At 51.1% G+C, this 24,302-nt stretch overlaps 1 protein-coding gene across 3 annotated transcripts in view; it reads left to right on the forward strand.

The window, feature by feature from the left end:
* The window catches only part of OSBP2 (oxysterol binding protein 2), a 91,845-nt gene that overhangs the window by 17,887 nt on the left and 49,656 nt on the right, over positions 1–24,302 (forward strand). For all 3 annotated transcript variants that reach the window (XM_062504543.1, XM_062504545.1, XM_062504544.1), the window contains one exon: positions 7,471–7,679. In XM_062504543.1, the coding sequence (XP_062360527.1) occupies positions 7,471–7,679 (209 nt within the window). The remainder of the gene's footprint in view (positions 1–7,470; positions 7,680–24,302) is intronic.

Below are 24,302 nucleotides of genomic sequence, written 5' to 3' on the forward strand. Positions count from 1 at the left end.
CTTTCCCAGCAGGGAGTGTTCTGATGGAACTCTCTCACATTGAAGATGCTTCTGAGCAGGAAGTGCTGGCATTGACAAAATGTCCCATCCTCTTGAGGTGTTGCATGGAACCTTCCTGGCAGGCAGTGCCAGGTCCTGCACTGTGGCTCTGAGGGAATTTGTCTGACAAATTGTCTGTCCTGAGCTCTTCTGGAGGTTTTTTCCCTCTCTGAAGCACAGAGGGACAAGGGCTGTTTGTGAATGATCTGGAGAAGAAGGCATCTTCTAGGTTCTTCCTTGTCCCTTTGCTGGGGTGGGTATTGCAGCCAAATTTAAGTGGAAAAGCACTGGAGACAGGAGTGTGAATTCCAGACTGCTGTGCTTATTGCTTGCTTGTGGAAGAGCTGTATGGCCAAATCTTCCTTAAATCCATGCTTGGGTGGTGTTGCTGAGGCTCTTTGGTGTTGGATCCCAGTGTGGGCAGGAGTTTGTCCTGGAAACCAGCTTGGGAAGCTGTTGGATAGGTTGTTGGGGAATATTCCCATGATCTGTGGAGGTAGTGAGTACCTGAGCTGCAGACATCCTCAGGCTGGTGAGAATTGCAGCCTGGATTGCAGCAAGGATTGCATGCCTCAGGCTGGTGAGGATTGCAGCCTGGATAGAAGCCAGGATTGCAGGCTTTCCTTTAACCCTGATCATTCCCAATCCGTGCCCATCCTGTCTGGAGCCAGTTACAGATTAGATGGCCTTTAAATAGATCATAATCGTATGTTTTTACAGCAGTCTCAGCCCAACACTCGACATGTGCTTGTTTGGGGTTGGTTTGTGCTTCCTTGGTTTTGGGGAAGGGGAAAAGAGGAAGCAAAGGGAAAATCTGAGCTGTTTGTCACGTGGAGCCTGTGGTTTGTGAGAGCCCTGCTGAGCCAGCTATGTTGTGTTGAACTCACTGGGAAAATAACTCTGGAGCCACACGCCTGCATCCCCTTGGGTATTTGAGTTCTGGGATTGAGTTGTCATAAACTCCCCTTTTCCTTGAACCCGGGGAGAGTAATAACCCCAAGAGGGTGGGTTTCAATGTTCCATGCCCTGTGTTCAGGCACGTGAGGTCAAATTCAAGTGCTTTTTGGGATTTGTCATGCATAAAAGGGAAGCAGAGATTTCACTGGCTTTATACCCCCAAAAACCGAACAAAGGACATGGGAAATCTCAGTTTATTGGGAAATGTGCCTTGGACCACTTGTGCAGATGGGCTTATCTGATATTTCGAGGATGGAGTGTGGGGTGGGGGTGACAGGGAATTCAAATTCCAGATGTGGGCATGGATGCTCTGGAAGTGGGAGCAGTTGTTGTCTGGTGCGGGTGACGCTGGGAGGGGGTGGTGGCACAACAGCCTTTTGTTGGCAGTAAGCAGTGGGGAGTGCAGCTCCTGTCCCTGCACTCTGTGGGAATGCTGTGAGGAATGGGAGAGCTCTACCTAACCCAGGGAGCCGTGGTAGACTCTGAGTTCTGCATGGAAATCTTTGTGCCTCGTGCTACATCCTGTGGGAAGAGCGAGCTGTGCAGCTCAGGCACAGCAGAGACTCAGGGCTGTGGCATCTCTTGTGCTGCCTCCCACTCTTGGGAAGGAAATAAAATACTGTCCCCAGCTATTGAGTTGTCCAATTCTGTCTGCTTTGTTCCCTGTCCTTGATTTATCTCCTTTCCTCTGCCTGCAACAGTCCTTGCACCTGACTCCAAAGGGCATTTCCCAGTTGGTCATGGGTATAAATACTTCTCTGTGGCTGCAGAACCCTTAGTGTTACAATATTTTCCAGTATGATGAAGAAATGAATTTTACAAACTGGATTCCACTTAATCCATAAAAGAAACAGTAGAAAAAACAGGTCTTAATCTCTGAGTCCTGAAAGATCGGTGGTGTAAGAAGCAGCGAGGGTGTCACAGAATCATGGAATAGATTGGGGTGGATGGGACTTTAAATTTCATCTTGTTCCACCTCCTGCCATGGGCAGGGACACCTTCCACTATCCCAGGCTGCTCCAAGCACCAATGTCCAGCCTGGCCTTGGACACTTCCAGGGATCCAGGGGCAGCCACAGCTTCTTTGAGCACCCTGTGCCAGGGCTTGCCCACCCTCCCAGGGAACAATTCCTTCCCAATATCCCATCTAACCATGCCCCTGTCCATGGGAAGCCATTCCCTGTGTCCGTCAGGCTCTTGTCCCAAGCCCCTCTGTGTCTGTTTTATGAAGCTCCTGGTTTTGTGCTGTGGAGGAGTGTTTGCTTCTGGCTGTGTTGGGTTGGGTGTTGGGTGTGATCTGCGGCAGTTCAGGAGCCTGGATGTGTAATTCTGTTGTGATCTGACAGCCAAAAAGTGTTTCTGAGCTCCAAATACAGGGTGGTAGTGGTGCTCACTGGGAAAGTCCCTCCATGTGTCCATCTGCCAGCTCCAGGGATGAACCAGGAATTGGTGGCCAGCTCCATCCCCAGTGACAAATGTTGCTGTGAGGTCTCTGTACCTCACAGCCAGAGACTCAAAACCCACCCCAAACCACAAAGAATGTCACTTTTTTCCATGACAGTTTGTGCCTTTTCCTTTTCCAACTCTTCAGATGTTTATTTTCTCCCTGAGTCCTGCCTAAGGGAGGAGGAGCTGGGAGATCCCCGCTGGCTCTGCCCTTGTGCTGTGTTGTCCATCCAGCTGAAGTGTGGGACCTGCAGGAGCCTGTCTGGTCGTGCAGGGGAGGCTGTTGCTGGATCTACACTCACCCCCCCAAACTTGGGCAGCAAAATTTCCTTGGAAAACAACTTAAATAATTACGTAAAGCAAAGAAAAAACCCCAACAGCAGCAGCAACAGCAGATTTTTCTGTAAATGCTGTGTAGATTAGGAAACACTTGCTGGGTAAGCAGTGTCCAGGGAGCTGAGTGGTGCCCTTCAAATGGTCTGGTGTGGCTGCTGGTGCCTCCTACTTGTTACAGAGCTCCCAGCAGGTCCCTGTTGGAGCACTTGGTGCTTCTTTCCTAAGAAAAGGCTGAGTCAGAGGCTGCTCACGAGCTGGTCTGGCTCCTCCTGAGCCGTGCTGGCTCCTGGATAACGCTGGGATGAAGTCCCTGGAGTGTGGGGTCCAAGGCTGGGGGTTCAGAAGCAGCCTCTGAGCCCCGCAGTGCCCAGATTTCACTGGTTGTGGTGTAACAGCAGGGAGTGAAAGCCCAGGGTGAAGGAGACACTGGGATAAGGTTGACAAAACCTCCTGAGCATTTAGGAGTCTCTCCTGCTCGCCTTGTGCTTCTCTGAGTCTGTCCTGGGGAAGTGGCTGAGTGTGAGCCCTGCAGTGACTTATGTTTACACCAGGAAACAGTGATAAGATGGAAATTCAGTGTTTGAGATCCTATGGACAGGCTGGGAGAGCTGGGGGTGCTCACCTGGAGAGGAGAAGGCTCTAGGGAGAACTCAGAGCCCCTTCCAGGGCCTAAAGGGGCTCCAGGAGAGCTGGAGAGGGACTGGGGACAAGGGCTGGAGGGACATTAATGTCACTGCCAACCCAAAGCATTCCATGGTTTTATGATGTAGAATCAGGTGTGCTGATGTGCTGATTTCTGAGGCTGATAGCAAAGCAATGGTTTTGAGATAATCCGGGGAACCTGTAGGATGAGAGTGTGAATGTATTTCAGGTTATAACTTTAACTGTATTTGGATTTCCCTGTGGAGTTGCTTTAGAACATGGGTGATACTGGAGATTGCCTTTGCCAGCGTTGAAGGTCAGTGTTTATGTGGCTCCCTGCTAGGTCTCAGGTGGATAATCCACTTTGGAGATCTATCTGTTACTACTATACTGAGTGTCTCTGGCCCCCTCATGATGCCGGATGCTCCCAGCCAGGACAGAATGTCACAAAGTCCCTCCAGGTGTTACTCCCGCCCTGCTTGGCTGACCTGGGGCAGCTGTTGAGCTGCCAGGATTGCAGGAATGCTCTGGTCCTAGGCTTGGGCTGCTGGGAGCTCATTAACCTCCTGTGTATGCTCAGGATGGAATTCTGCTGTGTTTGGGACATAGGGAGAGTCTCAGCTCTCTGCTGGGTTCCTCTGCCTGATGCTGTCAGAGCTGTCCGACAAGAAGATGAGTTTTAGGAGGGACAAGGCTACCCAGAATGGGGCAGAGCCTTGCTGGTGGAAAGAAACTTCTAAGAGAAATTCCATGGGTATCCCTTGTGCTTGTTAAATATTGGGAGCAAAGTGTGAGCTGGGCTTATTCATTCCTTGCTATATCCTGTTACCTTCCAGTAGAGCCACGCAGTTATAATTACAGATTCTGTGTAAACAGCATCTTCCCAGCATCCAGAGTTCAGTCTTTGGCTGTTGGGATAGCACCAAAGCCACAGGTGTGGAGCTGGCAGACAAAAACCATTTTATTATCTTCTTTTTCACCTTCTTCTCTTTGCTCTGTACATAAACCTGTCCTGTGAGCCCTTACAGAGAGATTGGTTGTTTATATCCAGGGAGATGTGGTACAGTTGTTAAAAATTGGGAGCATCTTTCTCTTGCACAGCACTGGCATGCTGAGAAGCCCCCTGGAGCTCAAGTGTCCCTTCAGAAGTATGAAGCAGGTCTTTGAATTATAATTTGCTGCTCTTTTATGGCACTGCAGTGTGTAGCTGCTCTGTCAGGCTGTAGAATCCATGGCACTGAAAATCAGACTTCAGGAGTTTTAGACTGAAGCCCTTTTAAGGAACTGATGCTGTAAATTGTCTTGACAAGCTCTCTGTGTTTAGATTTGTGGTGTTAAGGAGCTGAAGAAGCTTTTTCAGTCATATAAAAGGGTGAAATGCTATAAATAAAATTTTGAAAAGAAAATCTTTCAAGATTTTTGCAAAACCTGTCATTGTGAGTGGCTGGGATACAAGAGCTGTGCTGAGCTGGTGAGTAGGGTGAGTGACGGAGATGCCATAATTTTTACCAGTCTGAAATTCCTATGATTCTGTTGAAATAAAAAAGGAAAATATATATTCAGAACAGCAGCGTCTGCTGGCTTGGACAAAATCCATACGGGAATTGGGACCTGTGTGTCCAGAGGAGGTTGGACAGGAGGTTGAAATAGGGTTTTGCTGGCATTGTGGTAAAAGATATCAATGGTTTTCAAGTAAGGAATCTCCTCTCTGATGATCTTAGCACATCCATAACAGCACTGGTCTTGCCACAAGCCTGATTTTGGGGTTAAGCCATGACATCTGTCTGTGATTCCTGTCCTGCTCTGTCTGGAGCTGTGTGCCTGGGCTGGGCAGTGTTGCCTTGTCCAGGTGCTTTGCTGAGAAAAGGGACATAGTGATGTTGATACAATGATGTTTGCTGTCCCCTGGCTGGGTGGGTGGGTGCTTTAGTCCTCCCTGTGGTGTATTGGGATATTTTTTCTCTCTGGTGTGTCCTGGCCAGGACTCCTCCAAGGCTGTCATTCCCCCCCAGCCTCCCATGCACAGCTCTAATTCTGGCTCTCCGAGGGCGAATCCCGGCAGTGTTTGCTCCCTCGCAGAGCTAAAAAATCCCAGAGGCTCAGCTGCCTCCACCTCTGTGTGCTCCATGTCCACGTTTAACCTCCTCAGCCAGGTGCTCTCCAAATGCAGCACTCCAGTTGCTGTGGAAAAGGGAAAACTGGGGAATCTGCCGGGATCGTGTTATGTAAGAGTGGAGTGTGAGCGGTGAATAAGCAGATCCAGCTGACCACGAGGGCTCTGAAGGGCACCTCTGCTTCTCTCCCCATGTGTGGACACAGGAGATTGTTGTTGGCTCCAGGATGGGTCAAGTGCTTGCCTCGTGATTGATAGGAATTGATTTCCCATGCAGATTGGCATGGGAAGGGAGTTGGGAGAGCAACATCCCAGTTTCCTTGGGTGGGAGAGCGATGCTGTTTGAATGTCTGCAGTTGATTTAGTGCAGTCACCTTGGAGATCTTTGCTTTGTGGAGAAGAGAAAATGATATTAGGTCTCTCAAGGTGGGAAGGGATCCCTCCTGGGAACACAGTACATGCTGCAGTGTGAAGGGATGACTTGGGAATGAAAATTGGGGGTTGATTCCTTTGGGACCATCTCATCCCCTGCAAAATGTGTCACCACAGTGTGCACTGTTTTTGAACTTACCTTGTGGTGCTGAGAGACACGAACTGTAAGTCTTTAGGAGGCACCTGGAGGATTTCATGTTTTCATGTCAAGCTTGGATGTGGCTGTGGGATAAATCTGTGCCATGGAGCAGTGTCAGTCAGGGCTGAGCAGGTGAGAGGTGTTTGGGGGGTTTGGGGATTTGAGTCCCTGGTCAGGCAGAGTGGTTTCCTTCTGTGTAACAAACAGATTCAGGAATCAGGTTGGGAGTAGGTATCCTTGGATTGCTGCCCATTCTTCCCTGGGAGGGACCGTATCTCCAACCTGTAGTGAGCTTGATCACCAACACTTTCTGAGAGCAGCTCTAGGCTGTGCCTGTAAAACCTCCCTGCTCCCACGTTCTTGTGGATTTACAGAGTCTTTGAGGTTGGAAAAACCCTCTGAGATCATTGAAGTCAACCATTAACCTGCCACTGGCAAGGCCACCACTAATCCATGTCCCCCAGGGCTACATGGCTGTTAAATCCTTCCAAAGATGGGGACTCCACCCCTGCCCTGGGCAGCTGTGCCAGTGCCTGACCACCCTTTTCATGAAGGAATTTTCCCAATATCCAAGGTGAGCCTCCCCTGGCCCAGCCTGAGGCCGTTCCCTCTCCTCCTGTCCCTGTTCCCTGGAGCAGAGCCTGACCCCCCCAGCTGTCCCCTCCTGTCAGGGAGTTGTGCAGAGCCACAAGGTCCCCCCTGAGCCTCCTTTTCTCCAGGCTTTTCTCCCTTTCCCAGCTCCCTCAGCCCCTCCTGGTGCTCCAGCCCCTTCCCCAGCTCTGTTCCCTTCCCTGGACACCCTCCAGCCCCTCCAGGTCTCTCTGGTCAGGAGGGGCCCAGAGCTGCCCCAGCACTGGAGGTGCCCCAGCAGTGCCAGCACAGGGAATGGGCACTGCCCTGCTCCTGCTGCCACCCCAGGGCTGGGACATATGAAGTCTAAGCACATTTGGACAACAACAGTGATGGAAGGGAGTGGGTATAAAAAGCCATAAAATGCTGGATTCTGCTGGAGGTGGGACAGCTGGGAGAAGGGAGAAAAGCAGCAGTGGAAATTAGATGAGGAAGACAGTATTGTGTATTTGGTAACTTTGCTTTTAGAGCAGCCAGAAGCAGTGGACACAAGTGGGATGTGAATGTGTAAGGAATGATGAAGTGTTGCTCCTCCAAGGGAGCAGGCTCCATCTAAACACCTCAGCCTGTCTTTGTTTCTCTGTTTGAGGACCTTTTCCAGCTTTAGTGGATTGGATGTGAGTGCTACCAGCTTGCGATGTCTCCACAGGTCTGTGCTGTGCAGGAGGGTGTCTTGGAGGTGTTTTGGGGTCAGGCACAGGGGCACTGACACTCCTTGTCCCTCTGTTCCCGTGCAGGACACAGGCAGAGATGGCCCACACGTGCCGGGGCACCATCAACTTGTCCACGGCCCACATTGACACAGAGGACTCGTGCAACATCGTGCTGTCCAACGGGGGCAGGACCTACCACCTGAAGGCCAACTCGGAGGTGGAGAGGCAGCGCTGGGTCACGGCCCTGGAGCTGGCCAAGGCCAAGGCCATCCGCATGCGGAACAACCAGTCAGGTATGGGGCACCGAGGGGCAGCCAAGAGCCTTCAGCTCCTGCTGGGCACCCAGCTCTTGTGGGCATGTTCAGTGGTGCAGTACCCACCCAGATACGGTTTCATGCATAGCTGGAAGTTGCTGATGGTCTCCCAGGGTCACAAAGAGTTGGACAAAGCCCTGCTGCACCCATGGGCATCTCAGCTGCCTGGGCAGATCTGAGCAGGTCTTTAAAGCAGTGAGAACGGCTGTGAATTGTGGAGAGCCATAACAATGAGCTAATGATGCTGCTTCTGGAAGGCAGAATGACCTGGAGACTTTGTGCTGAGAGTACTGGAAATGCTGTAGGTGCTGTGGTCAGAGGCCTGGGCACCACATGGATGGTGTTCCATAGCTTGGGGAGATTTGCTGGATGAATGATAGTTAGTTGAGCTGTTTCTGTGTGCATCTCTCTTTCTGACCCTTTGTTGTGGTGTTTATTGGAGTAGGTTTGGGACAGCTGTACTTTGTAAAGCTGTCAGAGCCCTGTGCCTGGTCCACAGCTCCTGCCTAGGGTGACATTGTTCTGCTCTGTAATGGGTCAGTTAGGCTTGACAAACAGAATATTTTAGAAATATTTCAATCGTTCTATGAGTCTGTATTTCAATGTTTCAAACTCTTCTGGGATTAACATTGATTTTTTTTCTACACACAAGCACAGCTTCAAGCTGCAGTGAACAGTCTTCAGAAATGGAAAAGGCTCCAGGGAGACCTTAAAGCACCTTCCAGTGCCTGAAGGAGCTCTAAGAGAGATGGAGAGGGACTGGGGATAAAGGCTGGAGGGACAGGACACAGGAATGGCTTCCCACTGCCAGAGGGCAGGGAGAGATGGGATATTGGGAAGGAATTGCTCCCTGGGAGGGTGGGGAGGCTCTGACACAGGGTGCCCAGAGCAGCTGTGGCTGCCCCTGGATTCCTGGAAGTGTCCAAAGGCAGGCTGGACATTAGGGCTTGGAGCAGCCTGGCATAGTGGAAGGTGTCCCTGCCCATGCCAGGGGGATTGGACGCATTATATTTAAAGTCCCAATACAAACCATTCTCTGATTTTAATTGGTGTGAATTTTCTGTCCCTTAAAATTCCAGCTGTGGAATATGCAAATACTGACAGAGAGCCCAGTTGATCCAGGAGAACGGGGAAGTTTCTGGACACACTTGTTCAGCTGGGCAGGGTGGGGCACTCTGCTGGTCCTGGCTGCACTGAGGTGGCTGTGGGGGCTGTTGAGTCCTTCAGCTGGGTGGATATGTGGAGAAGGATCTCCTGGAGAGAGGTGGAGTGTGGAGAAGGATCTCCGGGAGAGAGGTGGAGTGTGGAGAAGGATCTCCTGGAGAGAGGTGTGGGAAAGGATCTCCTGGAGAGGTGGAGTGCGGAGAAGGATCTCCTGGAGAGGTGTGTAGGAAAGGATCTCCTGGAGAAGTGGTGTGTGGCTTTACCTTCTCTTTGGGACCGTGGGGCTGTGGCAGTGCTGGGTCGGGGTGGAGCAGTCACAGGGGCTGTCAGCCACGCTGCCTCCTGAGTCAGGCACAGCTGTTTTGGTTTGTATCTGCCGATAAAAATAGCAAATGCAGAGCCTGGCTGTGCTGAGGCTGTGGCTGTGCTGAGCTCCTGGCTCTGGGGTCTCTAGGCTGAGGACAGTGCTGTGGATGTGGCTGCAGCTCTGCTGACTCAGCTCTGATCCAGGCCACAGAACTGATGGGAGAGAAAATCCACACTAGATTCCTGCTTTTCCGAGCTTTCTTGATCTGATCAGAGGGGATCAGATGGTCTGTAAATGGGTGCTGAATCCTTGTGCTTGGAGGTAGAGCTGAGCACATCACTTAATTCTTTTATGCCTTAATGTTCACCTGGCTGATGGTTTGTCCCAATTAGAGATCTTTTAATTATAGTAAAGAGTGACTGTGTGTTTGGCTTGAATGAAAATAGAATTCCTGATGTTGTGCCCCTATGAGCACTGGGTGGATGTTTACAAGTAAAGGTAAGTGGTTCTGGATTTGCTGTAGAAGTCCCCAGTCCTTCAAGTCTGCTCATGAGCAGAATTGTCTGAGTTGCTGCCCTTTATCCTGAGAGATCCCCAAAACCTCTCTGTTCCCCAAGGGCTGCTCTGCAGAGCCCAGGTGGGCTCCCGTGAGTGCAGAAGTGGTGAGCAGCTGAAGGGATTTGTGCCCTCAAGGAGGAACATCCATGGCTCTGGGAGGCCAAAAGGTGGGGAGAGGGTGGCAGAGGAGGCTGGTAACATGAGCAGAGGAGCAGGTTTATGTCTGATGCTGTCTGTCTCTCTGGGAAAGGACACAAAGAGCATTCTTGTGGCCATCTGTGCTCATGGGCACTGCTTGCTGCCCTGCCTGCTTCAGAGGCCAGGGCCTCCCCACCCTCCCAGGGAGCAATTCCTTCCCAATATCCCATCCAGCCCTGCCCTCTGGCAGTGGGAAGCCATTCCCTGTGTCCTGTCCCTCCAGCCCTTGTCCCCAGTCCCTCTCCAGCTCTCCTGGAGCCCCTTTAGGCCCTGGAAGGGGCTCTGAGCTCTCCCTGGATCCTTCTCTTCTCCAGGTGAACACCCCCAGCTCTCCCAGCCTGGCTCCAGCCCTTGGAATATCTCTGTGGCCTCCTCTGGACTCTCTCCAGCAGCTCCAGGTCCTTCCTGTGCTGGGCCCCAGGGCTGGAGGCAGCTCTGCAGGTGGGGCAGAGGGGCAGAATCCCCCCCTCCCCTGCTGCCCATGCTGGGGGCTCATCCCAGGCTTGGGGGATTTCAGGATTGGGCCAGATCCAGCCCTCACCCACCAGCACCCCAAAGTCTTTGTCCCCAGGGCTGCTTTCAAGGAGTTCCTTTCCCTGTCTGCTGTCATGGCTGGGTTTGCCCTGACCTGGATGCAGGACCCTGTACTTGGACTTGTTGAACCTTATGAGGTTCTCCTGGGCCCTCTCCAGCTTTCCTCTCCCTGGATGTTCCCATCCTTCTGTTGTGTCGGCTGCCATGCTCAGCCTTGAATCACCCACAAACCTGCTGGAGCCTGAGCTAGGATTCCATTCAGTGTTTCTGCAGGAGTCAGTGATCCCTCAGTGCTGTTAAGGTGTTTGAGATTTGATGGGTAGAAGGGCTGGAAAATTGTTGCCCGTATCTTCGCTGCTGGGTCACCATTTTGGGGTGGATGAACAGGGTCTTTGCCCCAGGAGTTCTTCTGAATTGAACAGCTGTGGGAGTGTTTTTAACTTGGCTGCTGGCTGCAGCTGTGCATCCACAGGCCATTTCACAGGACTACTTTTTGTGTCTGTTTTCAATAGCAAAACCAGTCCCCAAACAGAGTATGGGATGGGAGAATTTGCTGTTCTGTGCATTAGGGAGCTCTGGTTTCATCCCTGCCTACTGTGGAGTCAGGAGTATTTTGATAGTGAGCTGTGACCTGGGACACTGGTAGTGAGAGATGTGACCTGAGCTCCCTGTCCTCGTCCTGCTTCCCAGGGAGAAACACACCCAGGAATTCGGGCAGATTAGCGGCAGAAAGTGAGAACGGAGCTGAGCTGCTGGCTTAGCTCTCTCCTCAATTACCACGTGTGCTTAATTCCTCTAAAGCACATGTAGAGTGTGACAGGAGGACAGGACAGTCCCAGACCAAGCTCTGCTCAGCCAGACCTGGCATTCCTGTTTCTAGGTGGGATTGCAAAGTGTTGGTAAAGTTATAGTGAACTCAGTTTGTCCTCATCCAGCTCCATCACCTGCTTTTATCAGGACTGTCTTTGGCCCTGTGCTCTTACCTGGCCTGAAAATCAGATTTCTGTGCTCACCTTTTGTGGTTAGTGACTGTGGGTGGTGGATTTTCTTTAAACAAATACAAAAAATAGATATAAAACTACCCTTTCTTTTTAGAGCAGTATCATGACATCTAGGAATTGTATGAGTGGTGAATATATGAGGATTGTTTTCTTAGCTCTGTAATAAGGGAATCTTTGGAAAAGTGTGCAAGGGAAGGGTGGAATTTTTTTCCTGGTATTTTAAGCATTAGGAAAACTCCCCAAAATGGACTTGGGCTGCTTTGAGAAGGAGTTGGTGATTCCTTTTGGCTCCCTGCTTGAGGATCCCCAGCAGGAAAGTGGGTGAAAGCTGTGTTGTGACTCCAGTGCTTGCCTGATCCGGAGCAGATTCCAGGCTGACAGAAAATTACTTTGGTGTTCATGGTGCTGAAATCCAGGAGTTCACTGGACAGGTCAGTTCTGGTGCCTGTGCCAAGAACAACTCACCTGCCAACCGCTCTCAGAGGCATCTGGTTCGTTTGGATGAGGTTGGAGTCAGTGCAGCAGAGAAACTGGGAATTGATAGAGTGGAAAAGAAGGAATGCAGCTTTGCTCTGTGTGCTGCTGAGATCACTTGCCTGGAGATGCCCTGTTTACCCACACAGTGACTCACAGGGTTTTCAGCAGAATTTGGAAAGAAAACCCAAACAACCAAACAGGCACAAGATTAACCAGAGAAATAAAATCTCCTCTGACAAGGGAAAGAGGATGATGGAAGGTAAATTTTTTATCTGGGAGAAGGACAGGTGAAGGTGCCACATGGGTGATAGTCAATGGTGCAGGAAATGTGCTGGAGCCCCAGGAGAGGCTGAGGGAGCTGGGAAAGGGGCTCAGCCTGGAGAAAAGGAGGCTCAGGGGGGACCTTGTGGCTCTGCACAACTCCCTGACAGGAGGGGACAGCCGGGAGGGTCGGGCTCTGCTCCAGGGAACAGGGACAGGAGGAGAGGGAACGGCCTCAGGCTGGGTCAGGGGAGGATACTGGGGACATTTCTTCCTGGAAAGGGTCTTCCAGCCCTCACACAGCTGCTCAGGACAGTGGTGGAGTTCCCATCCCTGGCAGGATTTAACAGCCATGTGGATGTGGCACTTGGGGACATGAGTCATTGGTGGCCTTGGCAGTGTTGGATTAATTGTTAGACTTGATCTTAAAAGTCTTTTCCAACCTCAACAATTCTGTGACTGTCTGAGTCTAGGAAAAGTTGAGGACTTGTGCTTATAACAAGAAAAAGGAGGGAATTATCAGGTCATAGGTTTAAATGGAGCAGGAATAATTAATATTTTGTACAGCCTCCAATTAAATGGTGGCACTTGCTGCCAGGAGCCAGAAAATCCAGGGAGACTCAACAGATTTTGGCACAGTTTTATCCCTTGGGGTTCAAGCTGTAACTATCTGGGTATGGAATGTGACCTGGGGGTTCCTTGTGCAGCACAGCTCTGACAGTGAAGGATCAGTGCCCAGAGGAATCACTGCCTGTGCCCTGTCCCAGTATCCCGGTTTCAAAATACTAGTTGCAGTTTGCTTGCTGGGGAAGAGATGGAATTTCCTGGGGCTTAGGCTGACCTTGTGGAAGGATTGACTTTGAAATCAACACCCTGTGGTGTGGGTCAGTGATCTGGGACAATGGGGGTTGATTACTTGGGTTACCTGGTTATTCCTCCTGCCCTAATCATTGTATTCTTCTTGAAAAACAAGGAGGGATTGCTTCTGGGGGCTTTCTGTGGACTGCAGGAGGGTGGGAGCTCTGGGCAGGGGGGAGGAAGAGGCTTGGTTTTGCTGGTGATGCCCTCTGCTCTGTTCCTGAGGTGACTTCCTGTTGCAGTAGAGTGGAAGGAGAAAATCCAGCTCTGGAGAGGGACACTGGAGCCATAGAGATCCCACTGCAGGGTTGGAGTGCAGTTGGGTAGGTAGAAGCCAAGGGACAGCTCAAGCCAGCAAGGAGTTCCCCTTCAGCGTCCCACATCCAGCCTTTATGGCAGCATTAAAAAATAGCCATAATTAATTATTCCTCAGCTTTCCCTTTAATCACTCCACGGATAATGTCGCTGATTTTGGCTGGTTTTTGTCCTTTTTCCAAGGCAGGGGTTTGCTTGAAAAAGCCATTTTGATTTGGGCCTGTGACACTGCAAAGCATCTGGCACTTTCCCTGTCCTATTCCATGAATTATCCCCTTGTTGCTCCCCCCGGCCTCACAGAGGCTCCTGGCCAGGTGGCCTTGGCTTGTGGCTCTGCTGGGGTTGTGGCAGGACAGGACAATCCATGTCATTGTCCCAACTCATTGCTGGCTGTAGCAGCCCAGCTATTCCCAGCTCTTTTGACAACAGCATTCCCTTTCCCCCTTCTCCCTGGGCGTGTCCCCATCACTGTGAGCTGTTTTCCCTGTGCTGGAGGGCTTGTGCCTGGAGGCACTGGCTGCCAGTGCTGCCACCTTGCTCTTCTAATTGTCTTTTTATCCTCGGAGTTTCGATTTTCCCAGGTTAGCCAGCTGTTGTTAACTATGCCACGAGCTGCTGCCGTGAGAAATGGAGTTGGCAGTGCTGCTGATGGAGTTGTTTGTTTGGATTTCCCATTCCTAATGATTCCTGTCTCGTCTTTGTGCCTTCTGCTCTCACTTGTGTTCCCTCCTGCAGTCGGCAGGATGCTGTGGCTCCCCAGTTTCTCGATGGATTGGGATGGGTTAGTCCATCTCAGCCACCCCAGTGAGCTGCAGCTAACACTTCATCTCCTTCTGCCACAGCCACAGGGATGCTGGAGTGCAGGAAGGGTTTGCAGAGGGATCTGGACAGGCTGGGTCCATGGGAACCTGTGCCAGGGAGAGTGACTTGGGACAAACGCCTGGAGTGACAGATTAGATGGGATACTGGGAAGAAATTGTTCCCTGTAAGTGTGCTGAGGCCTTGGTACAGGGTGCCCAGAGAAGCTGTGGCTGCCCCTGGATCCCTGGAAGTGTCCAAGACCAGGTTGGATGGGGCTTGGATCCACCTGGTCTAATTAAAGGTGACCCTGCCCATGGCTGGGGGTGGGACTGGCTGAGCTTTAAGGTCCCTTTCCACCCCAAACCAGTGTAGGGTTCTCTTATCTACACAGCCTCCAACTGCTCCCTTCTCCTTGGCTGCTGACTGCTGGTGCAAACATGAGGAGGATGGGAGGAATCTTTGGATTTTTCTGTTTCACAAGCCCGGAACCACTTCCCTCCCCTCCCTCCCCCACCTTGTTATTTTTCTAATCTGTTTTTAATTCCCTTGCTGCTATTTTCTACTCCACTTGCATGTGGGGATGGAGTAACCCCAGACCTGAGCTCCCCTCCTGGCTGTGGTGCTGCTCTTCCTGTGATTCACAGGTACCACACCACGTTCACTGTTGTTGTTTTGCAGATGTAATCCGTGATAATCATTCCCAGCAAAGGAACCCAGAAAACAGGACTTATATAACAGCAGGAATTAAACATTCCAGCAGGAGCTCAGAGCAGCCAGCAGTATTTAGGCCATTCCTGCTGCTCCTGCCTCATCCTCCCGAGTGAGTGAAGGAGCTGTGGCTGCTCCTGAACCCTGCATGGTGTTCATAGTTCTTTCCAACCTAAACTATTCCATGATTTTGTGACAGGACACAGGGAATGGCTTCCCACTGCCAGAGGGCAGGGAGAGATGGGATATTGGGAAGGAATTGTTCCCTGGGAGGGTGGGCAGGCCCTGACACAGAGTGCCCAGAGCAGCTGTGGCTGCCTCTGGATCCCTGGGAGTGTCCAAGGCCAGGTTGGGCATTGGAGCTTGGAGAAACCTGGGATAGTGGAAGGTGTCCCTGCCCACGGCAGGGGAACTGGATGGGCTTTAAGTTCCCTTCCCACCCAAAGCCTTCTGGGATTCTGTGATTCAGAAGTGGGATGGGAATTGATGTCAAAGCTCTTGGTGCTGTCCAGTGCTGCTCTTAGGCCTGTCCAAAGGCAGAGGCACATCTCCCCCTGCCTCCCCTGTCCTGTGCCACTGCCCAGGGAATCCTGGTGCTGTATTCTCTGGGCAGTCACCTTGTCCTTTCACCCTCTTGACAGCCTCTTGGAATGTTTCAGGGCTCCTGAAATCCCTCAGCAGGGTTGGCATTCAGCTGTGTGTGGTGAGCCAGGGCCTCTGGCAGTTTCTCCATGGAGCTTTTTGGGCTCCTGTGTTTTCAGCATTCCAGGTGAGGCTGCAGTAATAACCCCCTGGAAATAAACCCAGGAACGTGACAGAGCAGAGGAGGGGTGGGGGCGAGGCTCTGGGAAGGGCTGGTGCAGCAGGAGTGGGCAGGAGCTCCGTGCCCACGCCGGAGCTCAGGAAAATGCTCCTGCCAGAGGGAGGGGGTGGGATGTGCAGCACGAGGATTCTGGGGGAGGTTTAGATTGGATATTGGGCAAAATTCCTTCATGAAAAGGGGGGTCAGGCTTAGGAACAAGCTGCCCAGATGGTGGAGTTCCCGTTCCTGGGGGGATTTAGCAGCTGTGTGGATGTGGCACTTGGGTATGTGGGTGGCCTTGGCAGTGCTGGGGAAGAGTTGGACTAGATGGTCTCAAGAGGGTTTTTCCAGCCTGAGTGATTCCATGATTCTCTGAACTCTACTGACATACCAGGCCCCTTCTTTCCTCACCAGGTGACCTGGGACAGCTGTGTGAAGGAAAAGGCCTTTTCTTGGCTGAGCTGATGCAGGAGGAGTTTGGTGCAGGAACACTGGGAGGAGAGATCCTTTTGGGTCCTTGCTCAGTCCTGCCTGGTGCCTGTGGGAGCTGGGAGGGTGGGCAAAACCCAGGGGCTAAAGTATCTTATTGTACACACAGGGCTCAGTTCACTGTGTGGCAAGTTGGAGAGCAGATTTTTCTCCAGCAAAAATGGGAGGGAGAGGGATAAATTCCTATGGTGAGGATTGGGGTACTCCTGGAGTTGATAAATAGCAGGGAATAACTGGTTATAAATTGGTAAAGTGATAAAAACCAGGGCAGAATGGTCTGTGCTGTGCCGTGTTGGTAGGTACCACAAATCCATTCTTATTAACAACAAATGCTGTGGATTGTGTTACTGATTTTTGTTTCTCCCATGTCCATCTCCTCTGCTTTTTTAAAATCTGTTATTTTTTTTTCCTTATTTCATTATTTATGGCCTTTTCCTCCTGTGCCCTGGACAAACCCTGTGAGTGTGAGGCCTGAGTAAGGGGATTTCCATCATTCCATGTTTTTCAGCTGCGAGTGAGTACAAGTGAGTGTTTCCTTTCTCTCATTCTCAGTGCCTTCTTTTGTTGTTTCCACCGAATCTCCTCCCTTCCACGCATCTTTTTGACAAAATAATTTCCCAAGGTCACTTGGCAAGTCTGAAAAGCCCAAACCAGTGACCCCTAGGCAGCTGTGCCCACATTTCACCTTAACTCAGGGCTAATTACTTCCCTTGGGGAATTGCAAGGGGCACTTTGTGACTTCCAGCCAAAGAGGTTGGAACAGCCTTTGCAGGTCCTAGAATCATGGAATGGTTTGGGTTGAAGGGACCTTAAAGCTCATCTTGTCCCACCCCGTGCCATTCCCAGTGCCCAGCTGGTGCACAGCAAGGAGGGACCATTTGCACTGGGTTCATCCCAACTCAAATGAAAAGTTCCCAAAATGACAAACCCAGTCAATATGAGCAAGTGCAGCAGGGAAGGAAGAACAGGGATCATCCTTCTCACTTCTGCACCCACACAGGAAGGGGGATTTTTAAGATCCCAGGGAATACAGAGTGCTTGCCTGGCAGGGAACCAGGAGGTACTCACCCTTAGTGACAAGGCTTTGGTGTTTGAGCAAGAAAGCACTTTTATATACTACAAACTTGTTATTTTTCACAACAGGCAAAAAAAATGTGGTTTCCCTAAGTTCCAGTGACATACCAGATTTAGCTCAGGAAGACTTTAAAAAATATTTGTGCTAAAAATGATATCAAAACTTTCAAGCACTTCTAGTGCTGTCTAAAGTGGGAGCATGCATTCTGTTTATATGCTGGAAAACCTTACCCCAAAACTAAGATTCACAGGTTTCTGGAAAAATGACACAGGGAAAGGGGCTGGAATCACAGATAAAGCAAAACTTTATCCACTGTGAGAACCAAAGGATGAGAGTACCTGAAGGTAGCCTACAAGAAAGATAGAGATGGACTGGGGACAAGGGCTGGAGGAACAGGACACAGGGAGTGGCTTCCCACTGCCAGAGGGCAGGGCTGGATGGGATATTGGGAAGGAATTGTTCCCTGGGAGGGTGGGCAGGCCCTGACACAGAGTGCCCAGAGCAGCTGTGGCTGCCCTTGGATCCCTGGGAGTGTCCAAGGCCAGGCTGGACAGGGCTTGGATCAGCCTGGAATGATGGAAGGTGTCCCTGTCTATGGGATGAACAATTCCAGTGCAGGGGCTCCCGGTGTGGTGAGGGGGTGTGGTGTCCTCATGGAGATGGGGCTGCAGGAAGGGGACAAAGCCAGGTCCTTGCTCACCCTGGCTCTTGTGTCCTGAACTCTCTCTCAGTGCTGGGAACAGACTCTGGTTACTGATCTTTAAGGCAAGTTTCGCCTGTAGGTAGTTTTTAATGCCACCTTTAGCAGCACAACAGGAATTTTCATACAATTCAGAGAACCGAGGGGGAGATTCCCAGCTCAGGGAATCAGTTCAGTATCTCACTGTTATTGTCAGTCATTCAGAATTCCCACGGGCTTTTTTCTTTACTTGGCACAGAAAAAGGCTGTTGGAGGTAAATCAGGTTTGAACACTGGAAACAATAACAGTCCTTGCTAATTAGAAATGAGTCACTGAGTGAAAACTGATCCTTCAGTGGGTCTGAATGAATCCCTGGAGGGTTGGGCTGGGGCAGAGGGGGAGGTGGCGGAGCTGTTGGACACTGAGGAATAAGGGACTGGCAGGAAACGTTTTGGTCTTTGTGTCTAATGAAGCTCAACAGCTCCTGCTCCTGCCCACAGAAGGGAAAATTGGATTTGGATTGGTGGTGGGATACAACAGCTCTTGTACAGTTCTGGCTGGGCACAGGAGTCCCTCAGGGTTCCTCCCTGCACATAAAGGAATTTGGGTTGGATGTTCATTTGTTACTCAAGTATCAGGGAATTGCTGGGACTCCCAGCTTGAGAGAACTGAACTCCTGCAGAGCCATGTGTGGCTTCCACTCCCATGGGATTTCTGATGTCTCTTTGGACAAGGTACATGGGATAGCTGAGCATACTGCAGTTACATAATCACAGAACTGTTTAGGTTGGGAAAGCCCTCAAAGACCACCCAAATCCCTCCATTCTCCAGCCTTGGTAAGGCCACCACTGACCCATGTCCCCAGATGCCACATCCGTATAGCTGCTAAACCCCTCCAGGAATGAGAACTCCAGCACTGCCCTGGGCAGCTGTGTGAGGGCTGGACAGCCCTTTCCATGAAGGAATGTTCCTCAATATCAACCCTGACCCTCCCCTGACCCAGCCTGAGGCCGTTCCCTCTCCTCCTGTCCCTGATCCCTGGAGCAGAGCCCGACCCCCCCGGCTGTCCCCTCCTGTCAGGGAGTTGTGCAGAGCCACAAGGTCCCCCCTGAGCCTCCTTTTCTCCAGGCTTTTCTCATTTTCCCAGCTCCCTCAGCCCCTCCTGGTGCTCCAGCCCCTTCCCCAGCTCTGTTCCCTTCCCTGGACACCCTCCAGCCCCTCCAGGTCTCTCTGGTCAGGAGGGGCCCCGAGCTGCCCCAGCACTGGAGGTGCCCCAGCAGTGCCAGCACAGGGAACGGGCACTGCCCTGCTCCTGCTGCCACCCCAGGGCTGGCACAGCCCAGGTGCCCTTGGCCACTTGGGCACACCTGGGCTCATGTCCAGCCACTGTCACCAGCACACCCAGGTCCCTTTCCTGCTGGGCACTCTCCTGCCCTGTTGCTTGCTCCGTGCTCCCATCCCAGACGATGCAGCAGGAGCAGGTTGCCCTCTCCTGGCACGCTGCTTCCATGGATTCCTGGCTGGCTGTGGAGCTTTCCCAGCTCTTGCGTAATCCCTGTCCAAGCCCTTGTCCAAGGCCAAGCTCGGCATTGGAGCCACCGAGAGAATTTGCTGCCTGTGCTTGCCTTTGCAACTGGCCTTTAATGATGTCTTGGAGAAGAGGGATATGCCAGGCAGACTGTGCTTAGACACTCCGGTAGGGGAGGAGGGGTGGCTTTCCCATGGGGAAGAGCTGCTCCTCCTCTCCCTGCATTCCAGCCCCTTTCCCAGTCCCAGACTGAGCCCTCAGGCTGCTCACAGTATGTGGGGACCCCCAAATTCCCCCTGCACCGACACTTGGGGCTGGCAGTGGCTCATTCAGCTGGGCTGTGCTGGCACCTGGTGGTGCCTGTGCTCCTGCAGCTCCTCGGCTCCTCCCTGTCCTGGAATCCAATCTGATGCCAGCAGAGGCTCCTTTGGACTATTTTCCCTAATCCACCTGGGAAATTTAGAATTCTTGTGGAGTTTCAGGAGTCTTTAAGCTAAAATTGTCACTCTAGGGAGTGAAGATCAACTTGCAGAGGATATAATGCCACTTCTGTCCTGCTCGGCTTTTAATTTTATTTGAGGAAAATCTCTTTTGTCTAATAAGTTGGAGCCTCCTCCATTGGTGAGGGGTGGGATGGGATTCATGAAATGCTGCTTCTGCTGAGAAGTCTGCTAGGGGTCTTGGCCCTGCTGGGCTGAGGACATTTGGTGCCCTGGGTGGGCTCAGCAGTCTCTCCTGCACGAGCCCTGTCCTGGGACGAGTGGGAGCAGGGATCCAACTTCAGCTTCCCCCAGGAGGCCATGCTGGAGGTGAAACACTAACCTGCTGTGGAGTGCAGAACCACTTTTCCAAGGATGGACACAGCACCAGAGTCTGCCTTTTCCCATGGAAAATGACTTCTGATAGTGCTGTAACAGCATCATGTTGGCAGGGATGCTGCTCCTGAAGATTGATAACAAGGGAGTTTTGACCTCAGTTATTAGATTTGTAGCTCCAACTTAAAATTTAGCTCTAAGGAGTGTTTCCAATTTAAAATGAATCTCCTCGGAGAGCTGCTCTCCCTCTGGCAGTAACTCATTCATGAGGAACTCAAGTATTCATTTACAGTTAATGCTGGGCAAGGGAAAGGAAAACAAAGAAGACTGAAAGTATGACATGATGATGAACACCCAATTTAGGATTCTTCCTGAAATGGGCTGGTAAGATGTTAAACTGCTGCCAGAGCCTCACTGAGGGGTGTGGTGGGTGTTGGATTTAGGAGCGCAGTGGTGACAGTGGCACACTGGAGTATCCCTCAACTCCTGACAGGATGGAGGGAGGAAGGGGTGAACCCTTGGATGCAGAGAGAAGCAGCAAGAAGGATCTGGTGGTGTAAGGTGCTGACACTGACTTGGGAGAGGATGGAGGGGTACAAAAGCTGTTAATCCTTTATAACCAGGGTCCTGGGTGCTGCAGGTGGAGGTTTTCCAGCCATGGAGGTTGGTTTATGAAGAGGAAGTTTAGGCTGGACATCAGGAATAATTTCCTTCATGCCAAATGTTGTTAAACACTGGAAAGAGGCTGCCCAGGGAGGTTTGGAGTTCCTGTCCCTCAAGTGTCCAGAGAGTGACTGGATGTGGCACTCAGTGCTCTGGGCTGGGGACAAGGTGGACATGGGGCACAGCTTGGACTTGATAGCCTGGGAGGGCTTTTCCAGCCTCAGTCATCCTGGGGTATGTGGTGGCGAGGAGGTTGGTGCTGCCAGTGCTGCTGTGACCTGTAACCAGCCCAGGAGCACAGGCAGCATCACTGTTCCCTCTTCCCAGAAATGGTGCAGGGTGTGCTTGTTCCTGGCAGAATTCCCTGCTGGAGGAGCACAGCTCATTGCCATGTGGAGCGAGTGGAGCAAGCAGTGCTGCCATCCCAGGGCACTCAGTTACCTGGGAGTTATGTGGGGAGCATTGGAAGAGGGCTCCTGCCTGAATGTGTAATTCCTGCAGACTGCAGGGAATGATGGACTCTGTGCATCTCTGTTTGTGTGACTGGCTCTGGAATTCCCAGCTAAGCCGCTTCTCCTTCTGTAGCTCTGTTGTTTTGTGGCAGCTCAAGTGGCTCTTCCCTTCCCTCTGCCCTGGGGAGCCTGACCCAGAGGAGCATTTTCCTGCTCCCTTTCCCTCCTTGGCATCTTGTCAGTAAGCAGTGCAGAAGAAGTGTTCTGGAGGGTGAAAAATGGCTTTAAGCAAGGAAAGGAGTGAAAAAACATCACATTTCCTCTAGGTTCTGCCTCTGCTCTCCAGCCCCTGGCTGCAGGATGGAGTTTCTGGATGAACCAAGTTCCTTCGGCAGTCTGGGAGCAGAATGTTAGAGTGTGATGGAAAACTCACATATGAGCTCTTCCAACTGCCTATTTACACTAAAACAAGGATATTTTGATTATTCTACTGATTTCCTTCTCAATGGTGAATTGTGTAACTGAAGAATCCAAGATTTCCATAGCACACAAACCCACCATGGGATTCAGTGTCACCAGGATGGGACAGGTGTGAGTTTCTTGCCAGCAGCAATTTTTAAAGGAATAAAATAAATGGAGTCAGGAGCAAACTGCTAAAAAAACATCTAGTTGTTAGGCAAACCTGTTGAGGAGCCCTCAGGGGGCTGTTCCTCTGGAGACAACCTTTGTGGTTGACCTTGGACCAGGTTGGATTCTGGGCATCCCTGGCTTGAGATCTGCAGCCTAGCTTAAACTGCTCAGGACCTGCAGTGGTGTTTCCTGGTGATATCCAGGGGCTGGAGTTACTAGTCAGGAAGGAAAATCCCCCCCAGTGTAACTGGTAGTTTTTTTTCTTTACTCTTTACTATGTAAATCATACTTTCTTTGATTCACGCAGAGCAAGAGAGAAGATCCAGTGTTACCTCTTTGCCCAGAGAAGGTTTAAAGTGCCAAATGGGTTTCCTTTTGGGAAGTCTTAAAAGTTTTCTGGCAGTATAGGCACTGGAAGACTGGGTTTTCCTGGGAGGGAGGAGAGGAGCAGGAAGGGTTGGAGAAGAGGCTCTGGCACAGGTTGTCCAGAGAATTCATGGATTCCCCTGGATCCCTGGAAGTGTTCAAGGCCAGGTTGGACACTGGAACTTGGGGCACCCTGGGACAGTGGAAGGTGTCCCTGCCTATGGCAGGGGTGGGACTGGATGGGGTTTGAGGTCCCTTCCCACCTAAACCTTTCCATGATTCTGTGATATTTAAGACACGTTCACTTCACTCCTGTGTGTGAATTTACGTGGGCTGGTTTTGGGCATCATACTTTAACCAGACAGCAGGAATCTGGGGAGTTGAGGGACACCCACCCCTCTAGAAAACACTTAAAAGAATCAAATTGCATTAAAAGCCCCAAAAGCAGGAGAGGATGAAGATGTGTTGAGTGTTTTCCAATACAGTGAAGATTTTTGCAGAAGGAAGTGCCACTTCTCCTTTGTGTCTGCAGGGGGCAGAGACAATCTCTGCAGTTGGAGCAGGGAAATAATTTGAGGCTTGGGAATAACTGCCTACAAAACACAACAATCCTGAAGCAGGAACACCTGGAATCAGCACAGTTGTTTTATTTTGGAATATTTAGACATTTCCGGAAAGACTATTTCAAGGTAATATTGGAAAAAGTATGTCAAGGCAATATTAGATTATATACAGCAAATTATTATATTTAATATCTCATAATTAGTGTATTACAAGGTATTTCAGTACAGGCACAAGTCTACAGAATTATTTTTAGGTGGTTTTATCACCATTAGATAGATTAAAAGCAAGGACTTGAAATTGGGCAAGGAATGTCTGTGTCACCCTTGACATGCAGCTCTACCCTGGTGTGCTCCGGAAGAGATCCCAAAAAGGGGCTGGTTCTGAGCTTTTCCACTGGAAACTTGAAAAGGTGACACTTCCCAAGTTTCTGTTTATTCTGAGCCCCTTCTCCATGTGCTGGGGCAGCACAGCTGCTGTGAGTGAGGTGCAGGAGAGGGAGAGGAGGAGGGAGGAGGAGGAGGCACTCCCAGCCCTGAGCACGGGGAATGAGAGCTGCGGCGAGGGGAAGGGAAGAAATGAAGATATGGAGCCTGCAGAGAGCATCCCGGGGGAAGGCTGATCCCACACCCCCCGTCCCTGTCCCTGTCCCTGTCCCTGGCTCCCCTCCGGAGCGCTGGATGAGGAAGAGGTGCTGTGGGAAACGCAGTATGTAATTCTCTAAATCCAGCCTAGGGGGACTGAGCTTTCTTGGTGCAGCATGTGGGGCTGGGCTCCTCTAGGGTGTTCAGTGGGTTTGGAAGTGTTTGGGAGAGCCCTTGGAGTTGGTGAGACACTTGAGTTGATTATAAATGGATAAAGTGATGGGTGTTCCCATATGTGAGGGGTCTCCAGAGGGTCCTTGTGTGGGGCAGCCCTTCCTCCCACCCTGCCCTGTGCTCAGGCTGGATGGGGCTTGGAGAAACCCCATGGGGCTGGAACGAGATGGGATTTAAGGTCCCTTCCCACCCAACCTATTCCATGATTCTGCCTGGTGCAGGGAACCTCTGAACCAGGGAGAAGCTATTGTAACTGCTCCAAATAAAGCATTTCCAGTCGATTTTAATGGGTGAGCTGGAGATGGAGGTGGTTTGGTCCAACTGGTCCTTGCAGGGCTTTTTAACAATCACCTGATGTTTTTGTCAGGTGGTTTGGGAGGTGGATGTGGCAGAGCTGTAAAAATACGAGAAAATTGGGGATTATGGAGGCTTTCAAGATTAACAGGCAATGATAAAGGAGATACCAGGCTGAAGAGTGCTGCGACTGCAGCTTGGAGAGTTGGGAACACTTGGGAATGGGAAAACAGAATTCTTGAAGTTC

Source organism: Cinclus cinclus, chromosome 17, assembly GCF_963662255.1.
Source record: "Cinclus cinclus chromosome 17, bCinCin1.1, whole genome shotgun sequence".
NCBI lineage: Eukaryota > Metazoa > Chordata > Aves > Passeriformes > Cinclidae > Cinclus > Cinclus cinclus.